The sequence below is a fragment of the Panthera onca genome, chromosome E2, assembly GCF_046562875.1.
Source record: "Panthera onca isolate mPanOnc1 chromosome E2, mPanOnc1 haplotype 2, whole genome shotgun sequence".
In the NCBI taxonomy this organism is placed as follows: domain Eukaryota; kingdom Metazoa; phylum Chordata; class Mammalia; order Carnivora; family Felidae; genus Panthera; species Panthera onca.
This window is the reverse complement of record NC_138353.1, coordinates 7,124,016-7,143,508: the sequence shown is the minus strand read 5'-3', so window position 1 is coordinate 7,143,508 and position 19,493 is coordinate 7,124,016. Positions and strand designations below refer to the sequence as shown.

The 19,493-nt window shown below is 56.8% G+C and overlaps 1 protein-coding gene and 1 long non-coding RNA gene across 8 annotated transcripts; one reads left to right on the top strand and one right to left on the bottom strand.

Annotated features, from left to right (window-relative positions):
- The first annotated feature begins 1,449 nt into the window (after positions 1–1,449).
- SPACA6 (sperm acrosome associated 6) lies at positions 1,450–15,900 on the top strand. Of its 7 annotated transcripts, none has more exons than XM_060652600.3 (10): positions 3,390–4,707; positions 5,183–5,260; positions 11,598–11,666; positions 12,343–12,366; positions 12,713–12,822; positions 12,915–13,019; positions 13,457–13,613; positions 13,692–13,902; positions 14,231–14,269; positions 15,752–15,900. In XM_060652600.3, the coding sequence occupies exons 1-9, from the start codon at positions 4,494–4,496 to the stop codon at positions 14,262–14,264; spliced, it is 1,002 nt and encodes a 333-aa protein (XP_060508583.1). In that variant the 5' UTR covers positions 3,390–4,493; the 3' UTR covers positions 14,265–14,269; positions 15,752–15,900. The 7 variants fall into 7 exon arrangements, with proteins under 7 accessions (XP_060508588.1, XP_060508583.1, XP_060508586.1 ...); XM_060652599.3 differs by lacking the exon at positions 15,752–15,900 and adding an exon at positions 14,698–15,048 and having other exon boundaries at positions 3,391–4,707; XM_060652605.3 differs by lacking the exons at positions 3,390–4,707; positions 15,752–15,900 and adding an exon at positions 1,450–2,922 and having other exon boundaries at positions 5,157–5,260; positions 14,231–15,048.
- LOC132691252 (uncharacterized) lies at positions 9,179–13,624 on the bottom strand. Its single transcript, XR_009615654.3, has 3 exons — positions 13,511–13,624; positions 12,643–12,804; positions 9,179–10,294 (listed from the first exon to the last, which is right to left on the bottom strand). It is a non-coding gene; the product is annotated as an uncharacterized LOC132691252 (long non-coding RNA).
- Positions 15,901–19,493: the final 3,593 nt, after the last annotated feature.

The following is a 19,493-nucleotide window of genomic DNA, read 5'->3' as shown; positions in this document are numbered from 1 at the left end:
CCCCGGTTCCCTGCCTTAGAGCCTCTGCCAGGAACGTCCTTGCTGCGGCCAGCCCCCCTCTCGGCCATCCAGATCTAACTTCTCCCGGTTCTCGGAGGTCCCTTCGGCTGTCTCCAGCCCAAAGGGCTCCTTCCTCCCCTGGGCTCGCACAGCCGCTGGCCTCTGGCTCTGTCATACCCCGATCGCCCTGCATTGGAACTGTCTGCGTCTGGGGCTGTCTCCTCCATCAGACTGTGAGCTCCGTCTGCAAGGGCAGCTATGGGTCTGATTCACCTTTGGGGCCCCAGCGCGGGGGGCGGGGGGTGGCGAAGCGGAGGGAGGGGAAGGAGGCTGGGAGGGCAGGAAGGGGGGAGAGCGAGGAGGGGAGCAGACCCCGCTGGGGCGGGGGGTGGGGGGGAAGGAAGAGGAGAGACACAGAGACGGAGAGACCGGGAGGAGAATGCACCGCGCAGGAGGCGGCGACCGCGGCGACAAGGCGAGGGCGCAGAGGTGGAGGGCGCGGGAGAAAGCGGAGAGGGGAGAGCCGGGCCGGCCGCAGGAGGCGGAGGGAGGGAGAAGTGGAGCGCGGCGCCCCGCCGCCCCGGCCCCTTTTGTCCCTTCCCTCCGCCCTGCGTCACGCTCCCGGCCGGCCTCCCCGCGCGCTCCCTCCCCCGCCCGCGCCTCCTCCCCGGGGCTGGATGGAATTTTTTCCCCTGGACCGGGGCCAGCTCCGGGGCCGGGGGAGGCAGGCCGGGCCCGGCCGGCGGCGGGGAGGGGCCGGGGCGGGGGCGCCCGGGGAGGGGGCCGGCCCGCAGGGTCCCGGGCGGAGACGCGGACCGGAGGGAGTCGGGAGGAGGGAAGGAGGATGGCGGGGCCGCCGGGAGGAAGGGGAGAGGCCGTCGGGCGGCGGAGGCGGGGAGAGGATGGAGAGCGGGCGGCGGCGGCGGCGGCGGGCCCGGCGCGGCGCGGCCTGGGGGCTGGCCGGGGAGCCCCTGCCCTCCGACGCGGGAGCCGCGGAGCCGTGAGTCTGCGGAAAGCGGGCGGGGGGTGGGGCGGCGGGGGGCGGGGGTAGGGCGCTGGGGCCGGGACCCGGGGTCCCAGGGGGAGGAGGCCGCAGCGGCCTGGGTTTCTGGGTTCTTGGAGGAGGAGGGGGCTGGGGACCCAGACTCCTGAATCCTCGGAGGAGGGGGCTGGGGGCCTGGATTCCGGGGTCCGGAGGAGGAGAGGGCGGGGAACGCCTCCCGGATTCCAGAGGAGGAGGGAGCTGGGGCCGGGGTAGCTGGACGCGGAGGCTGGAGGACACTGGGGCAAGATGCCCGCCCGAGCCCTCAGGGGAGGTGGAGGGAGAGAGGTTGGCTTTGGAGGTGCCTCTGGCAGCGGAAGGGTTAACGTCTGGCTGGAGGGGAGGGGGAGGGGCAGGGAAGGGGCTGCGGGGCTTTGAGGGGTCAAGGGTGAGCCGTGCGAGGTGGGGGCGGAGGAGGGGGGGGAGGTTGTCTGGGCTGCCAGACAGGCCAGGGTCAGCGGCGGGGGCAGGGGATGTCTGGCGGAGGAGAGGCCCAGCATCCAGGCTCCCTTGGGGACCTGGGATTCCAGGCCTCAGCCCCCTCCTCCTTCAGACCTGGGAGTCTGCAACCCAGCCCCCTCCCCGAGAATCCGAACCCTTAGCCCTCTTTACCCCAGGACCCGAGAGAGACTGGGCCTCGGGCCTCTTTTTCCCTCAGACCTGGGAGTCCACAGCCCAGCCCCCACCCTTCACAAAACGGCGGAGTCCGGGCCCCTTGCCCCTTCCTCCCCCGAACCCAGGCGTCCCCACCTCCTCTTTAAGCCCCAGCTGGATCCCAGCCCTCTGGGGGTTAAGGGGGCGGGGCCAGCCGGTTGCCATGGTGCCAGACTGTTTGGGTCTGCTCTCTGACCCTTGGGGGCTCCCCAGGGTCTGCAGAGAGGGGGAGGGGGACCCAGACCTGAGGGAAGTCCAGCGCCAACCCCCTCCCCAAATCGGGCCTATGGGCCCAGGGAGTTCGTGTCTCCATCAGCGCCGTGTCCGGTGACCTTGAACAAGTCCTGACGGTTTTCTCTGCGTCTCAGTTTCCCCAAGGAGAAATTTTGGGGGGGCGTGGGGAGATGCTCGGGTCCTGCAAATCTTTAAGATTCTCAGCTCCCCTCTCACCCCCTCCTCAGGCCCCAGGCAGCCCCGGGGCATGCTGGGAACCCGGCCTGGGCTCTGGGCCAGGTTGTGGGGGGGCGGGGGCAGCCTCCTCCCTTCCCCTTCCTCCCCACCTTGGCCTGACTCTCGCCCCCGCCTGAGGGTCTGGGAGGTTGGGAAGGAGGGAAGGGGGATGAGAGCCGGACCGACTCTGGCCCCCCATCTCCTCCTTTCCTCCTCCGCCCCCTTCCCGCCTCTCCTCCCCCTCCTCAGCAGGTCGCTACCCCAGCCCTGGGCCCCTTCTCCAACCACCCCCACCCCACCCCCAGCTCCAGACCTGGCTCTGAGCTGCGAGGGGGAGGGAGAGAGGGAAGGAGAAAGACAGAGAGAGAGAGAGAGAGAGAGAGAGAGGCGAAGAGAGAGGCAGAGAGGGGGCGAAGGAGAAGGGAGGGAGAAAGAAGGGGGTGGGAAGGAAGGGAGGAAAGAGACAGAGGGAGACAGAGATGGAGAGAAAGGGAGAGGAGAAGGGAGACGGCCAGAGACAGAGACATTGAGGAAGAAAGAGACTGAGAGCATGAGAGACAAAGAGAGAGGGAGGGAGGAGGACAAGGGAGGAAGAAAGACAGAAGGGAAAGAAAAAGAATAAGGAAGGAGGAAAGAGGGAGAGGCCATCTGCGAGGGAGAGTGCCGGAACCAAGGAGGGGAGAAACAGACTGAGCGAGGCCGAGAGAGAAGGCCGAGAGCGGGGAATGAGCAATGCGGAGCCAGGAGAAACAGACGCAGAAGGAGGTAGAGACCAGGTAAGCTGGGAGCTGACGCGGACACCAGGCGCAGCAGGAACAGACGGCAGGAGGAGACAGCCAGAAAGATGGAGCTAGAGCGAGGGACAGACAGAACTGGACGGAGGGACCGACCTGCTGCCTGCAGGTGCACAGACGGGCTAAAGGTTAGCCCTCGGGTGGGGAGGCTGGGTGCCCGCCCCGGAGCCTACCAGGCCCGGCCCCTCCCACTTGCTCTGGCCCAGCCTCTCCCCCTCGTGGGGCAGTGCGGAGGCCTTCTCACCTGCCCAATGGGGGGAGCCGACAGCACCTTACTAGGCCTGGGGCAGTGTTAGCGCTCAGGGATCATAGCTGTCATCATTATAAATGATGGGAGGCCAAAAGAAGAAATGAGAGAGGGGAAAAATATCCAGAGATGTTCGAAGGTTTCATATCCCCGCCTCCGCCCTAGTCCTGGATTCCAGAATCTGACAGGTAGGTAGGGAGCTGCTTGCCAAGGGGCCCAACTCCAAAACAGGTGAGGCTCCCTCTGACTCTGCATCCGGGAAGCCAGGCCATGCCTCCCCCAGGGAGGCAGGCCTGGCTGGACTCCCGGGTCTGAGGGAGGAGGTGGCTGGGGGGGGGGCCTGGATTCCAGGGCCCTTTGAGGAGGAAGGGACTAGGGGCCTGAACTCCTGGGTCCCTGCTGAGGAAGGGGCCAAGGGACTGATTCCTGGGTTCCTTGGGGAGGAGGGGGCCGGGGGCCCGGATTCCTGGGTCCTGGCACCCACCCGTAGAACCGACCTTGCGGGGCCTTCGCCGCACACAAGCTCGAGTCTGTGGGTCCGTGTCGGGGGCTCACCATCGCGGCTGGGGTCTTCCCGGCCCTCCCCGCCCTCCCTGGTCCTCCTGGCCCCCATCTGTCCGTCCATCCGTCTGTCTGTCCACCTGCCGCGCCCCCCGGGCTGAGGTAGGAGGTTGTATAGTTGAGGAGGACACCCACGGAGATCACTATACGGCCTCCTAGCTTTCCCCAGGCTGCGCCCTGCACGGGATGCCCGGCGGGGACCCCAGCCCCGGACCGCTGCCCCATGCCGGGGGGACCCTGGGTGGAGGAGCTGGGCTGTCTCTCCGTCTCCACTGTGTCTCTGGAGTCTTCTGTGTGTCTGCACAGCGGCCTCTCAGACGCTGTCTTCATCTCTCTCTTACTGTGTTTTCTGGCATCCCTCCATGTCTCAGCTCCTGTCTCTCGGGATCTCACAGTATCTCTGTGCCATCTCCACTCTGACCCCACACCCCCACCCCACGCCAGCGCCTGTCAGGCCACCCCATACCACACTGCCGGCCTCTGGGTCCCTGAGACCCTTTAACCTGTGAGGACATCCAGGGTCACAGGTGAGGTTCTTGGGAGCCTGGCATCCGGACCAACCACAAGCCTGGGGATTGCCCACCTGACCCCTGACCGCTCACACCCTTTCTCCCGGAAAACCCAGAGCTTGACGTTTGGCCAGCCACAGAAATCCGACCTCTGACCCTAGACCACGTGCCCCTCCCCCCCACCATGGTGACCTCACAAAGGTCACCAGCTTCTCCCCGGGCCTAGACCCTCCGCTATGGCCCTGCTGGCCCAAGACAGCGCTGTCCCGTGTGCCCTGGTGGCCCTCACGGTCTTCAGGGCCCCCGCCTGGGCCTGTCTGATCTGCTTCACATCCTATAAGGAACGCACCCGCATCTGCCAGATCTTTGCTGGTATACAGGGCCCCGAGCTGGAGAAGTGTCAGGAGGCATTCAGTAGCGCCTTTGCGGACCTCGCCGACATTGAAATCAGTGAGGAGACCTGCCACTCTCCTCCGGGGTCCTGGGGGGTATGTGCAGGGAGGGCCCCGAGTGCCTTGAGAACCACTGGGATTCACACACAGAGGGGATGGTGGGGGCAGACTTAGAGCAGGATGGAGAGTGAGGGACAGACTCGGGGGAGGACAGACATTTGGGGGGACAGACTCAGAAGGGGATAGTATAGACATGGAGGACGGACTCAGGAGAGGATAGAGATGGGGGGATAGACGGGGGGCGAACAGAGATGGGGGACAGACTCAGAGAGGAAGAGAATAGAGATGTAGGGGGACAGACTCAAGGGAGGAGAGAGATGGGGGGACAGACTCAGAGAGGGCAGGATAGCGGGGAGGGGGGGTGGACAGAGACTCAGAGACAGAAGGTATCTTAGACAGAGAATCTCCACACTTCGGACGTGGTGTTGAGGGGACTGCTTTTCCCAGCCTCTGCCCTCCGCCCTTACTCCCAGACTACGATGAGAGAAGCCATCTGCATGACGCCTTCACCCAGATGACCCACTCTCTCCAGGAGATAGCTGCCGCTCAGGGTGAGTGGGGTGGGGATGGTCTGGCGGATGTGGGTTGGAAGCCCCCAAGAGGTAGATGTGTGTGTGCGGGGCAGGGCGTGGGGGGCAAATGTGGCAGATCCTGAGGCGGTGCCATAGGCTGAGTGAGCTTGATTATCTGCCGGGAAGAAGGGACGGCCGGATGCTGGCAGGGAGGTCAAAGAATAGTGCAGAAATGACCTGGAGTCTGAAGCCCAGTCGGGAGCAGGCAGACGTGAGTTCCGAGCCACCTGGCTGTGTGGCTCCCCCTCTTCCTGGCTGTGAGGTTCTGGATGTGTTGCTGCCTCCCTCAGGGTCTCAGCTCACCCACCTGTAAGATGGGACAATTGCTTTGCTTCCCTGACGGCTGTGCAGCGTGGTCAGCGGAAGAAGCCTCCTGACCAGACAGACCTCGAGGGTGGGAGGGAGGAGGGAGGCCTGAGCGCTGTTTGCAGCATGAACTGGCCAGTTGGGGGTCCAGGGCTCAGGGTTTATTTCTACATCTGCAGTTAGGCCTTTTGTTTTCTGCTCTTGCCCACCAAGCTTTCTGACAAGGACCCTGAAAGATGGGGAGGTTCCCGTCCACCCAGGGGGTGTCTGGGGAGGGGGTGAGCATAGAGAAGACTTCAGCTACAGACCCTCAAACCCCAAAGAGAGGCCTGGGCAACTCAGAGCTGGGGTGGGGGGAGGGGCTCAGGACTCCAGAAAACACCTTTTCTCCCCACGTAGACCACCTCCTCACAGAAGTTTCTGAAAAGAGCAGGAACGAGTCCCGTTCTGCACGTAAAAGATCTCCCCCTAGAGCTGTGTGTGGGACAGACTGGAGTGGGGAGACAGTGGAGGCTGGGAGGCCTGAGCCGGGGAAGGGCTGTGACGGTGCAGGAGAGGACACGGGCGCAGATGAGAGTCCAGAGCAAGAGGGACAGGGGGTGGGTCTGATGGGCTGTTCGGGGAGTTGCAGGATAATGGACAGCACCCGGGGTCCCCATGCGAGGGTGGGGGCTGGGTCATCCCTGGAGACGGAGAGTCCGGGCAAAAGAGCAGGAGTGGGAGTAGGTGGTGAGCTGGGCTAGGATGTAGTGACCGTGAGGGACACAGGAGACATCCAGGAGGCAGCTAGACACATGCGTCCAGGGTTTAGCTGCAAGGTCAGGGAGACTGGAGACTGTCCTGAAGGAGCAGGGCTATGAGTGGGGAAAGGGCAGGCTCAGCTCTGGGCGTAGCAAGGTCCTCTGGGGTTGTGTGGGGGACAGACTGGAGGCCGGGAGAAGCTGGTGCAACATAAGCGACAAGTTTCTATTGAATGTGCCGGAAACAACACTGAGGACATAGCTGTGACCAGAACTCCAAACCACTAGCCCTCAGGTTGCTTGTATTGGGGCGGTGGGAGGCACAGACAATAAACGTAATCAGTGAAATACTATAGTGTGTCAGTTGGTAATCCAGGATATGGAGGGAAACAGAGGACAGAAAGGGAACAGGGTGTCCCATGAGATGATTATTTAAAAAAAATGTTAATGTTTTAACTTATTTTGGAGGGAGAGAGAGACAGAGCACGACCAGGGGAGGGGCAGAGAGAGGGGGAGACACAGAGTCTGAAGCAGGCTCCAGGCTCCGGGCTGTCAGCACAGAGCCTGACACAGGGCTCGAACTCACGAACCGCGAGATCATGACCTGAACCAAAGTCGGATACCCAACCGACTGAGCCCCCCCAGGCGCCCCGTGGGGTGATTATGTCACGTAGGTTGGTCAGGGGAGTTGCAAATTAGAAGATGCGGCTGAGCAAAGATGTGCATGAGGTGACAGAGCCATGCAGATAATCTGGGGGAAGAGCCAGCACAGGGGCTGGAGTGGAGGGAAAAAGCGAGAGACGAAATCAGAGGCTTCGAAGAACCACATCCTGTAGGACCTCGTAGGCCAGTGGTTGTCAAGCTCTCATAGATGTCAGAATCACCCGGGAGTCGGTTAAAATGCAGACACCTGGGCCCCACCCTCCATTTCGGACCAGTAGGTCTGAGGCAGGGCCAGGAAGCGCACATTTCCAGCAAGTTCCCAGGTGATGCTCCAGGAACACACTTTGAGAACCGTTCTTGTGGGTCCTTGAACTGACTTCAGCTTTTGCTCTCGAGGCGGGAGCCACACTGGAGGATTTCAGGGAGAAAGAAAGAGACCGTATCTGACTGAGGCCATGTAGGCCAAGGGCAAAAGCAGGGCAACCGCTGAGAAGGTCAGCGGTGTTTGGACCAGCTGTAGTGGGCCAGGTGGGCCAAGCCGAGGGTTGGGCATGAGCGTGGAAGATTAGGAAGGTCAAGGATGTGACCGTGCCAAACGTGCCCCATACGTGGGAGGGGCCGTGTCTGCAGTTACACATGTTAATTATCCTCCTCAAGGACATCTCCATACCGGCCCTGTGAGGTGGGGTTTTGTGGCCCCATTTTCTAGATGGGGAAGCTGGGGCCCAGCTGGACTTTCTGTCCGGACGGACCCAGGAGATGCTGGATTGGGTGTGTGCAGGGTGAGGGGGATGGGAAGGGCAGCTCCAGGTCTCCGGGACGGAGGACCCAAGAGATGGACACGCTGACTCCGAGAGGCTCTCCGTGGTAGCAGGTGATCCTGTTTGCGTATAAAAACCAGGGAGTGGACGGCATGGTGTAGAGAAGGGAGGTTTGCCACAGGTCATGGAGCTCACCCACCTGGGTTGAAGGCTAGCCGTGTGACCTCGGGCCCCCTTCCTAACTTCTCTGTGCCTCGGTTTCCCCATCTCAAACCTGGAGGTGGTCGATACGAGCAGCTGGCCCGTCCGTAACACTCACCGTGTGCCATCCGAAGCGCTTACAGACATTCTGTCACGCGGCCATTAAACGGCACATCGTTTGGCATGGGGACGCCCTTTATATTGTATGGCATTAAATCTCGCCCCCGCCCTCCACCCCAGCCCTAAGAGGCAGGCGCTGATATTGTCCCCGTCTTGCAAACTGGGGATCAGGAAAGTTAAATATTTGGCCAAGGTCACATAAGGAAGAGGGCTGGAAATGGATGTCTCAGCTGTGACATTTCTAATTTGCAAAGCCATCTCCGCCAATCGCCAAACCACCATCCAGCCGTTACTTTGGGAAAAGCCACAAAACCTTACAGTTTGGAGGCCCTTGCAAGGGTCAGAACTCCCAACACCCATAACAGATGGATGAGCCGGGACTCAAACCCGGATGGTCTGAAACCGTTGAAGTTACACGCTTTTTTTTTACATGCACCTCTTTTGGGGAGACTTTACAACATCTACCCACGCCCCCTTGTGGCTCACTTGAGACAACCTCCACCCCTCTGCCTCTGGACATTTCACTCTATCCTTGTTTTTTTTTTTTTTTTAATTTTTTTGTAACGTTTATTTATTTTTGAGACAGAGAGAGACAGAGCATGAACGGGGGAGGGGCAGAGAGAGAGGGAGACACAGAATCTGAAGCAGGCTCCAGGCTCTGAGCCATCAGCCCAGAGCCCGACGGGGGGGCTCGAACTCACGGACCGCGAGATCGTGACCTGAGCCGAAGTCGGACGCCTAACCGACTAAGCCACCCAGGCGCCCCCACTCTATCCTTGTTTTATTCCCATGATTTACTCGATCGATACAGCATGCACACATACCCTGGGCATGGCTCACTTGGTACATCCCACACTCATCCTCCCTGTGAGTCACTTGGTTTGGCCCAAAGATATTCCTTGGATGACGACTCCAGCATCCTGGCTTCTCATTTGAGCACCCCACTCTGACCACATCCTCCTGATCATCCTGCCATCTCCAGACCACACATCTGCCCTGTGACCAAGGAGAGACACCTAAGTCCTTGACCCCTCATTCTGAACCCACTTCCTGGCTTCAGTGCCCCCTTTCTCCAATTTATACCCAAAGATCACCACATCAGCCACACTTGCCAATATCTTCCATTCCTTCCATTTTTATATGGTCTTAAATCACAGAGGAACAGGGCCCCTGGGTGGCTGGCTTGGTTAAGCGTCTGACTCTTGACTTCAGCTGAGGTCTCAATCTCAGGATTGTGAGTTCAAGCCCCGTGCTGGGCTCTGCGCTGGGCATGAAGCCTACTTAAAAAAAAGTCACAGAGGAATGTGCAACGGCTTAAGCAAGCTAGAAGTTTATTTCTCCCGTGTAAAAGAAGTCTTGAGGCAGGCACTTCAGTACGGCAGCACCATTTCACCTTCTTGGGGACCCAAACCCCTTCCGGCTGCCTGCTTTACTATCCTAGGGTGGAGCCCTCATCTTCGTGGTTTTACATGACTGCTAGAGCTCCGGCCATCCATCCAAGTTTCAGGCAGCAAAATGGAGAGAGGGGAAGGATTGATAAAATGTGCTATGTCTCTTCTAAGACTATGTCCTATGAACTTGGTTATATAGGACCACAACTGGGTCACATGACTGCAGCTACAAGCTGCAAGGGCTGTTGGGAAATCTAGTCTTTTAGCTGGGTGGTTGGCGGGGCCGGGGGTGCTTTCCCAGCTGAAATGCAGTGTGATGTTACTAAAGAGATATTTGGAGGCAACTAGCAATCCCTGTGTGTTAGCTTGCTGGGGTTGCTATAACAAAGTGCCGTAAACGGAGTTGCTTCAACAACCGAAAGGTATTTGTTCACAATTCTGGAGGCTAGAAGTCCAAGATCAAGGCATCAGGGTGAGCAGGGCTGGGTCCTTCTGAGGCCTCTCTCTTTGGCCGGTAGATGACCATCTTCTCTTTTGCTGTGTCTTCACATGCTCTTCCCTTTGTGTGTCTGTGTCTAGCTTTCCTCCTCTTACAATGCCGTCAGTCATGCTGGATCAGGGTCCACCCTGATGACATAATTTTAACTCAATGACCTCTTCAAGGCTGTACCTCCAAGCACAGTCACAGTCCGTGGTACTCGGGGCTAGGACTTCCACATACGAATTTGGGAAGACTGCATGCAATATACAATTCAGTCCATCACACCTGCCACATTTCTAATTTGCAAAGCCATCTCCACCAATCGCCAATCTACCATCCAGCCGTTCACTCTGGGAAAAGCCACAAAACCTTACAGTTGGGAGGCCCCTGCAAGGGTCAAAACTGCCAACACCCATAAGGACGGAGAAAGAAAGCATAAAAGGGGGATAGGAACGAACAGAGACTGGAGACCACAGAGGAGGGTCAGGTGCATGCCCTGTGTGGAGCAGGTAGCCGCCCCTAAGCTGTAGTTACTTACGCCCTCACAAGAACACAGCCTCTGTGTTGCACCTCTTCCAAATGTTTTAAAAGAAATGCCCAACATTTTATGTGACTTTCCCAAATTTTACATGCTGGCAACTGGTTAATTTTTAAAAATAAATTCCAGTCCAAATATAACACATGCAAGAGATGGACTGGAGCCACAGGCCACCGGTTGTGGTCGCCATTCCAGCTGGATCCTGGAATTCATTCTACACATACTTATACTTACTAAGACTCAGGGCCCTCCCCTGGGTTCTGGGGATACGGCACTGAAGAACGAAGAACAATGTGTTTACGAACTTAACAGTGTACACACTTACATGATTGCTGTATATATAAATTATGTAAGGGGGCACCTGGGTGGCTCAGTCGGTTAAGTGTCCGATTTCAGCTTAGGTCGTGGTCTCGCGGTTTGTGATTTCGAGCCCCACGTCGGGCTCTGTGCTGACAGCTCGGAGCCTGGAGCCTGCTTCAGATTCTGTGTCTCCCTCTCTGCCCCTTCCCTGCTTGTGCTCTCTATCTCAAAAATAAACATTGCAATTTTTAAAATAAATTATATAAATACATATCATTCTAAACTGAGAACTCTAAATGGAATGAATGGAACACTTCGGGAGACAAAAATAGGGAACTGGATTAGATCTGTGGTCAGGGAAAACCTCGCAGGAGACGACACGAGGTCAGAGATGAAGGATGGGTAGGAATAGGGGGAAAGATGTGTTAGAAACAGAAGCCAGCATGTGCAAAGGCCCTGAGGTGCTAGAGAATATGGTTGTTTTCACACTAGGGGAAATGATAGGTGGGCACGATGGAATAGAGAGCCAGAGGAAACTAGCCAGACCATGTAGGGGTAGTAGGACTTGGTGAGGAATTTGATCTTTATCTTCCCCTTCCCCCTTCAATAAGATCAACACAGGATGCAGAGGGGTTCCATTGGAGAGATAGTCCAGGGGCAGATGGAAGGACATCTGGGGATCCGTCAGGCTTCCAGGTAGACAGGGTGGGAGGAGGTGAGAAGAGGGGGTGCAGTATATACTAGACACGTAGGGATGGGGAGGGGCTGAGAAAGGGAAGGGTCTTTACTACAAGGCACCCCCCTCCATTCTCCAGGCTCCTTTAACATTGCTTTCCCTGATGCTGCCGAGAAAATGCGGAAGGTCATTATGAAGCTTAAAGGAGGTAAAAGAGGCTCCAGTTCCTTCCCTTAAGCGCGACACACACGATTAGAAAATTCCTGAGCCAGCCATCGTCTCCCTTCTGCCCAGTCCCTCTGAGCCGCTGCCCTCGGTGGGTCACTCCTGACACAGCCTCTCCCCCTGCCAGGACCACTCTGGATGTGGTCCCCGCTTCGGTGGAAGGTTTCCTCTCCAGCTAGGACCCCTTCTTGGGATGGTTCCGTCCCAGATTGGCCTGGGCCTCTCCCTGGATCTGTCGGCGCACTCTGACATTTCCTTTCCAAGTGGACCCTCTCAGTGGGGGAATTCTAGCCTAGCCAACACCTCTACTCTGAGCCCGCTAGTTAGGCCCTGTCCCTAAAACAATCGCCCGGGGTCTAGCCCCGCTCCCTCAGTGGAACACGCTGGGGTCCGCCCAGCGCCCTTAGAAACAGCATGCCTGGGCCTGATGTTACTGGAATGCTGCAGGCCTGGCCCCGCCCCCTAGGTGGGCGGTGGCAGATCAGGCCTCGCCCCTGGATCGCCCGCGGCAGGCCTGGCTCCGCCCCCTAGGTGGGCCGCGGCAGCCCTGGCCCCGCCCCCTAGGAGGAAAGCATCTGGCCCAGTAACATCCCCTATGGGAGCTCCAGATGGGCACTTCCAGGCCCTCCAAGGTAGTTACGTCTCCTCTCTCTCCACAGCCCAGGCCTGCGTCCCTCCCTGCGGTAAGCACTTCATTCAAAGCTCAGAATTGAGGGGGCAGGGAGGTGGTCGGGATCGAAACCTGGGTGGGCGGCGGGTCCGAAGGAGGCCAATAAGAGCCCTGGAGAAAAGTAATAAAACCAGGTATTGCTCACAGACCTCATATAAGGCGGGCCTGAAAGCAAAAACAAGCCAATAGGAGTCCTAGAGGCCGAAGAGTGTGGCGAGTCAGCCAGTGAGCGCAGGGAAGGCGGCGCCCAGGGCCTGTCTGGCCGATAGAGCCCGGAGGCTTAACAGACCTTAAGTTGGCCAAAGGGACCCTGGCTGGGGAACGCAGACGGAGCCCAGGTGTACGCTTCGGTCCCACAGGGTTCCAGGATGTCGCCCGGCGTTTCCTCTGCTACGGGTGCTACTCCAAGGCCTGCAACTTCCCGCTGGACTGCCCAGGTGAGAGGCGGGGTCTGGAAGGAGAAGAAACGGTACGAACTGGAGAAACTAGAGCTGAGCCGGGAAGGGAAGCGGCCGCACGGGGGCGGGCCCGGGTGGTGACGCGGACTTGTCTTCAGTTCAGGACTTGACGGTGACTCGGGGTCAGCAGGCTAAGTTCTCCTGCACTGTGAACTTCCAACTGCCTAAGGAGGAAATCACCTATTCCTGGAAGTTCGCAGGAGGAGGTGTGAGTCGGAGCGGGGCCAACGCGAAGGGTTTAGGAGGCGGGTTATGCTTCTCTAGAGGATGGGGGGGGGGGGGTCAGGACTCAGGGGGGTGGGACTCGAGGGAGCTCGGTCTAGATTCACGTTTCGTGCAAGGGGACGGTCCCAGGAGTTAGAAGTGGAGTCAAGGTTCAGGAGGGTGGCTTACGTGTAAGGAAGGATTTAGGGCCGGAGAGTGAGTACGGCGCCCAGGAGGCGGGGTTATGCGTGGAGGCGGGGGGTGGGGGGGGGAGGTCCGCTAATAAGGGATGAGGGGTGGGGCCAAGGCTCGAGAAGGCGTGGTCTAGTTCGGGGTCGGGACTCGAAAGTTCTGGTTTGGCGAGACGCTTGCAGGGGGAGCCTGACCCAAGTTAGGGCAGGGCTCCGCTCCTCCCGCCGCTTCAGCCCGAGCGTCCCTTAGCTCCGGACGCAGGACCAGTCCTACTTCCGAGACATCCCGCGGGCCCAAGGATACCTGGCGCGGATCCGGCCGGTGCAGCCCACGCACAGCGGGACCTTCTCTTGCTCCATCCTGCACGACCAGCGCCCGGTGGCGCGGCTCTACTTTTTTCTTAACGGTGCGCGCGGGGCTGCGCGAGGGGGCGGGGCTGCGCGGGGCGCCGGGAGCGCGCCCGATGACGTGCTCGCCCCCGCAGTGACCAGTGCGCCCCCGCGTGGGGAGATCGAGCTCCAGGTCTCTTTTCGGAAAGTGCTGCGCTGGGCGCCGAAGGAGACGGAGACGTTGGAACCGTGGAGGCCAAGCCTGGGCGAGCTGCTGGCCAGGCCCGAGGCTCTGACGCCGGGCAACCAGTGCCTGCTCGCGGCCCTCGCAGCCGTAGCATCAGCCAGTGCGACCCTTATGGTGTGGTGAGTCCCCGGGACCCTGGAGTGCCAGCATCCGCTCTCCTTCCTCAGACCTGAGTGTCCGGCACCCTCGTACCCAGGAGTCCAGGCCACCATCCACTTCCTCCCTCAGACCCGGGAGTCCAGACCTCCAGCCCCTTCTCCCTCAGACCCAGGAATCTAGGTTTCCAGCCCCTCCTCCCTCAGACCCATAAGTCCAGGCCCACGGCCCCCTCCTCCCTCAGATCCAAGAGTTCAGGCCTTATCCACCTTTGGGACTCAGGCTTCCAGGACCCCGGTATCTCATCCCCAACCCTGCCCCCCAACACAAAATGCCTCCTTGTTTCCCCAGGGTATTCTTTCGATGGTACTTCAAGGGCAACTAACAAAGGTATCTTTTTCTTACTTCCTTGTCCTGTTTTCATCCCTAAAATAAAGAAGGTCTTTCCGCTCTCTAGATTCTTTCCATCTTTGAAGCTGATCAGTACTGTCGCAGGTAGCAGGAGAGGCAGCGTACCCCAGATACGTTCAGGCGGATAGGCTCCTAATGACGGGAGTACGTAGAGTTGTCACAGTGCAAGGGCCTGTGCTGAGGGCTTTAGGTGCAAGCCCAGACCCCTCCTGGGATTTCTGGCAGCCTGCAGAAGACACCCTCAAATAGAGTCCTTGATGTCTCCTTGAAAGCCCGTGCCTCCCTGAGGCTTTCCTGCTAAAGGCGCCCCCGTCCACCCAGCTGCTCCCCCAGAAACCTGAGTTTAATTCCTCCTCCTCTCCGGTTTTCATGCCTGAGCCTTTTTAACTCCTAAACATCTTGTGCAGCTGCCCTCTCTCTGTGGTCCCAGTCACCATCATCTCTTGCCTGGATCACCGCAGCAGCATCCCCACTCGCCCCCCTGCCCCGACTCGGCCTTGCCCCACTGCAGTCCGTCTTCCACATAGCAGCCAGAGTAATATTTTAATGTATGTCAGATCAGGGGCGGCTGGGTGGCTCAGTCCGTTAAGGGTCCAGCGCTGGATTTTGGCTCAGGTCATGATCTCACAGTTCATGGGATCGAGCCCTACATCAGGCCCTGTGCTGACAGCATGGAGTCTGCTTGGGATTCTCTCTCCCTCTCTGCTCCTTTCCCCTGTTCATGCTCTCTCTCAAAATAAATAAAGTTAAAAAAATAAGTGTGTCAGATCAGGTTACTCCGGCTCAAAAGCCTTCAGTGGCTCCCTATTGCCATTGGGACAGAATCCAATTCCTTGTCAAGGCCTCCGAGATCCCCCAGGTTCTGGCCCTTGATGATCGGGCAAGCCTTGTCCCACTCTTCCCCTTGATCTTTCTACCCTGCAGTTCGTTTGGCCTTTGCTTATTCCTTGCGTTTGTCATGATTCTTGTCACTCTCTCCAGGACCTTATTACGTGGCTAGTTAACCCAGTTATGGTTTCCTCTGAAAAGCCTTTACATGTATTAACCTATTTAATCCCCATGACAGCTCTGTGTGCCTGGCACTGTATTTGCCTGACTCTCTTTTCTTGTCCCCCCTCTTTACTCTCTATCCCCATTGGCCATTTTTTGGTCCTTGAACATACAAAGCTCGGTCCCATGTTCAGGCCTTTGCACATGCTGTTTTTCATACTTGAAATGACTTTACTGTGAAGCTACCTCTATCTCAGTGCACACGTCCCAGCCCAAATGCCATCTTCTCTGACTACGCTCCCCCTCCATGGACATCCCCCTGTTTTAGCTTGTGCATAAGCACTCATTGGGACTTAATGTCAGCTTGTGTTTTTTATTTGGGTTTGTGTCCTCGCATGTGAAAGAAAAGCTCCTTTTAGGCATCTACTCGTTCTTATTCACTGATGTATTCCCCTTTACTCATTCGTTTAGAGAATACTTACTGAGTACTTCCTATGTGCCGGGCATTTTTAAGAGACTGTCGAGACAGCAATGAAGAAATCAGGACAGACAAAAGTCTGCACCCTCATGGAGTTTATGTCCTCACGTATGGTCAGACGATAAACAAAATGAAGCAAAAATGAGGCATGGATCGAGTCAGAAACAACCTGAGTGTGCCCAGCATCGGGGACATGGCCAGATGGCAGGGCATCTGGAGCAGGACTTTAGGAAATGGCCACGCAGTGAGGTCAGAGAGGATGTGAGGGGACCAGGTCATGCAGGACCTTGGCCACTGGAAGGTCTGCGTTTTCCTCTGAGATGAACGTTATGGGCAGTTTTTGAGGCAAGGAAGGTCATGATTTGATTTGATTTGATTTGATTTGCGTGGCTACTGTGTCGATACTACACCGTAGCGGGAAGGGTAGAAGCAGAAACCACTGTTTGGTGCTGTGATGACCTGGACAGCTTTAATCCAGGAAAGAGATCCGGCGTCAGGGACGAAATGGTGACAGTGAGAGCAGTCGTTCTCCATCTGCCCTAAAGGTGGAGCAGTGGGGCTTGCTTGTGGATCGGGATGTTGGGTGTGAGGGGAAGAAGAGAGAAGGGGCAGGTGTCAATGGTCAGGGCAGCACCAATGTCCAGTAGAACCCTCTGCCATGATGGGAATGTTCTAGATGTGCACTGTCCATCATGGTGGCTACCAGCCACCTGTGGCCACGAAACAGCTCAAATGTGGCCAGTGCAACTGAGGAGCTAAATTTATAATCTTTTGTAGCTTTGATAATTTAAATTGTCCCTCGTCTTTGAAAACAGTAGTCACAGAGGGACGTGTCTGGGCATCCTGGGTATAGTCTGGATCACACTCTTTGTTTACTTGACTAGGAGCGCCTGGAAGTCAGGCGCTGCCTCTTAATTCGTTTCTGTATTTGCAAACCTGGCAAAGTGTGGAATTCATTTCATACTTGGTAAGTGGGTCTGTGACTGATTGACTTTGTCAAAGAACGAGTGAATGAAAAGAAATCAAATAGTCCTATGTGGTAGGGGTTACTGTTGTGCACAACGCACACGGCATGAGCAGCTCTAAGGTAGGGGTTCTGTTTCTGGATATCGGTGCTGCTGGAGGGTCAGGTTTCCTGGGGATTAAGGGGGAGGAAGGGGAGGACAGATGAGGAGCTCGGTCTGGTTTTGAGGTATCCCAAGTGGAAATGTCCTGGAGACGGTTGGGGATACAAGTCTCGAATGTAGGGGTGAGGTCTGATCTGAACATACAAGTTCCAGAGTCCCTTCTGCAGGCAGGGAGCATGAACGAGGCATTCAGAGCTGTATCGCTGGATACACAGAGGAAACGAGTGTAGAAGGAGAAGAGAAGTGGGTAGGAGGAGGCTTCTCCAAGGTGAAGCAGTCTGAAACATTACGTGGAACCGAGAAGGAAAACGGAGAGGGAAAACAAGGCAGCTGTGGCATTCTGAAAGCCGGGCAAAGAAAGCATTTCAAGGAGAGTGACCACCTGGGTCACATGCTGCCACATCATGAAATAGGAGGCCTGAGAATTGGCCGTTGGTTTTAGCCACATGGACAACACTGATGAACTTACCCTGAGCAATTTCTATAGAGCAGTGGGGTGGGAGGTGGGGGAACCATGTGATTCGCATGGGTTTAAAAGTCAGTGGGAGGCAACATTAGTCATCAGGGAAATGCAAATCAAAACCACAGTGAGATACCATTTCACACCCCCTGGGAAGCTATAATCAAAAAGCCAGGTGATAACAAATGTTGGTGAGGATGCAGGGAAATCAGAACCCTCATACTTCGCTGGCGGGAATATAAAATGGTACAGGCACTGTGGAAACCACCTGGCAATAAATTACACGTAGGATTACCCTGTGACTCAGCAACTCCACTCCTAGAGAATTCCACCCGAGAGAATTTAACCTGTGTGTACACAACAGCTTGAATGTGAATGTTCATAGCGTTATTCACAATAGCCCAAAAATGGAAACATCCCAAATGTCCATCAACTGATAAATGCATCAGCCAAATGCGATACATCCCTACAGTGGAATATTATTTGGCCCTGAAAAGGAAAGAGCCACCGATACATGCAACAACACGGACGAACCTCAAAAGAAATCGCAAAAGATCCATATCGCATGATCCCATTTGTGTGAAATATCCAGGAGAGGCGAATCTGTAGAGACAGTAGATGATGGTTGCCTGGGGTGTGGAGGTGGATCCAGAATGAGTGCGTGAGGAGTGCAAGTGACTCCCAGTGGGTATGGGGTTCCTTTTTGGGGGTGATGAAAATGTTCAAAAATCAGATGACGGTAATGGCTGCACACGTCTATTGAATTATACACTTACACGGCTGAACTTTGTGGAAACTGGAGACAAATATAAACAGCCCTCAAGGAGTTTTGTTGTTAGAAACGAGACAGTTTGGGGTGCCTGCAAATCTTGATCTCAGGGTTGTGAGTTCAAGCCCCACTGGGGGGTAGAGATTACTTTTTAAAAAATCTTTTCTAAGTTTATTTACTGATTTTGAGAGAGAGGAAGCACGAGTGGGGGAGGGGCAGAGATCGAGGGAGAGAGAATCCCAGGCAGGCTCCGCACTGCCAGCACAGAGCCTGATGTGGGGCTCGAACCTACAAACCGCGAGATCATGACCTGATCCAAAGTCGGTCGCTTAACCGACTGAGCCACCCAGGTGCCTAGGGGTAGAAATCACTTTTTTCTTTTTATTTTAAAAAATTTTTTAAAAACATTTTATTTTTGAGAGACAGAGCGTGAGTGGGGGAGGGTCAGAGAGAGGGAGACACAGAATCCGAAGCAGGTTTCAAGTTACGAGCTGTCAGCACAGAGCCCGACGGGGGGCTCGAACCCACAAACCATGAGATCATGACCTGAGCCGAAGTCGGTCGTTCAAACGACTGAGCCACCCAGGCGCCCCTGAGATTACTTTTTTAAAAATGAGTGGCTCAGGAGGAAATAGGAATAGGAAGGGAGTGTTAAAAATTCGAGGGATGGCACATTTGGACGCTGGTGGGAAGGACCCCGTGGGAAGGGAAGAATTGATGACGGTGAGCGCGTGGGGAGATCTTTGAGTAGACAGACCAGACGGCATGAGGTCTAGTGCCTGAAGGGGTTGGCATCGGAACACAGAGGATTCACCTGCAGTAGTGGGGGAAGGTGGCCTGTGTGGGCACAGAGGCAGTGGGAAGACGTGGGTGGGGACTGGAAGTCTTCTCGTCCAACTCTGTTTTCTCAGTGAATGGGAAGCAAGCCAAGGGTGAGATGCTAGGGGTTTGAGGAGAGACGGTACAAGTTCCCCTTCTTAGGAGCGGAGCTGAGCGGATGGACCACGAAGACACCACCCACAGTGCCTGACAGTGTCCCCATGTAGTAGGTACTCCGTAAGTGTCTGTGAGTGAGGAGTTGAGAAATTTCACCCTCACACCTGACCCATGGGATTAGTATCCCCGTTTCCCGAAGAAGGAGGGTATCCTGTCTAGGTTCAAACAGTTGGGAGGCGGTGGGGGGGGCCTGGGTGGCTCATTCAGTTAAGCAGCTGACTTCTGCTCAGGTCATGATTTCACAGTTCAATTTGTGAGTCCGAGCCCCACATCAGGCTCCGCGCTGATGGTGCAGAGCCTGCTTGAGATTCGCCCTCTCCCCCTCTCTCTCTCAGCACCTACTCCCCCCCCCCCCCCCGCAAATAAATGCATAAACAAACAAA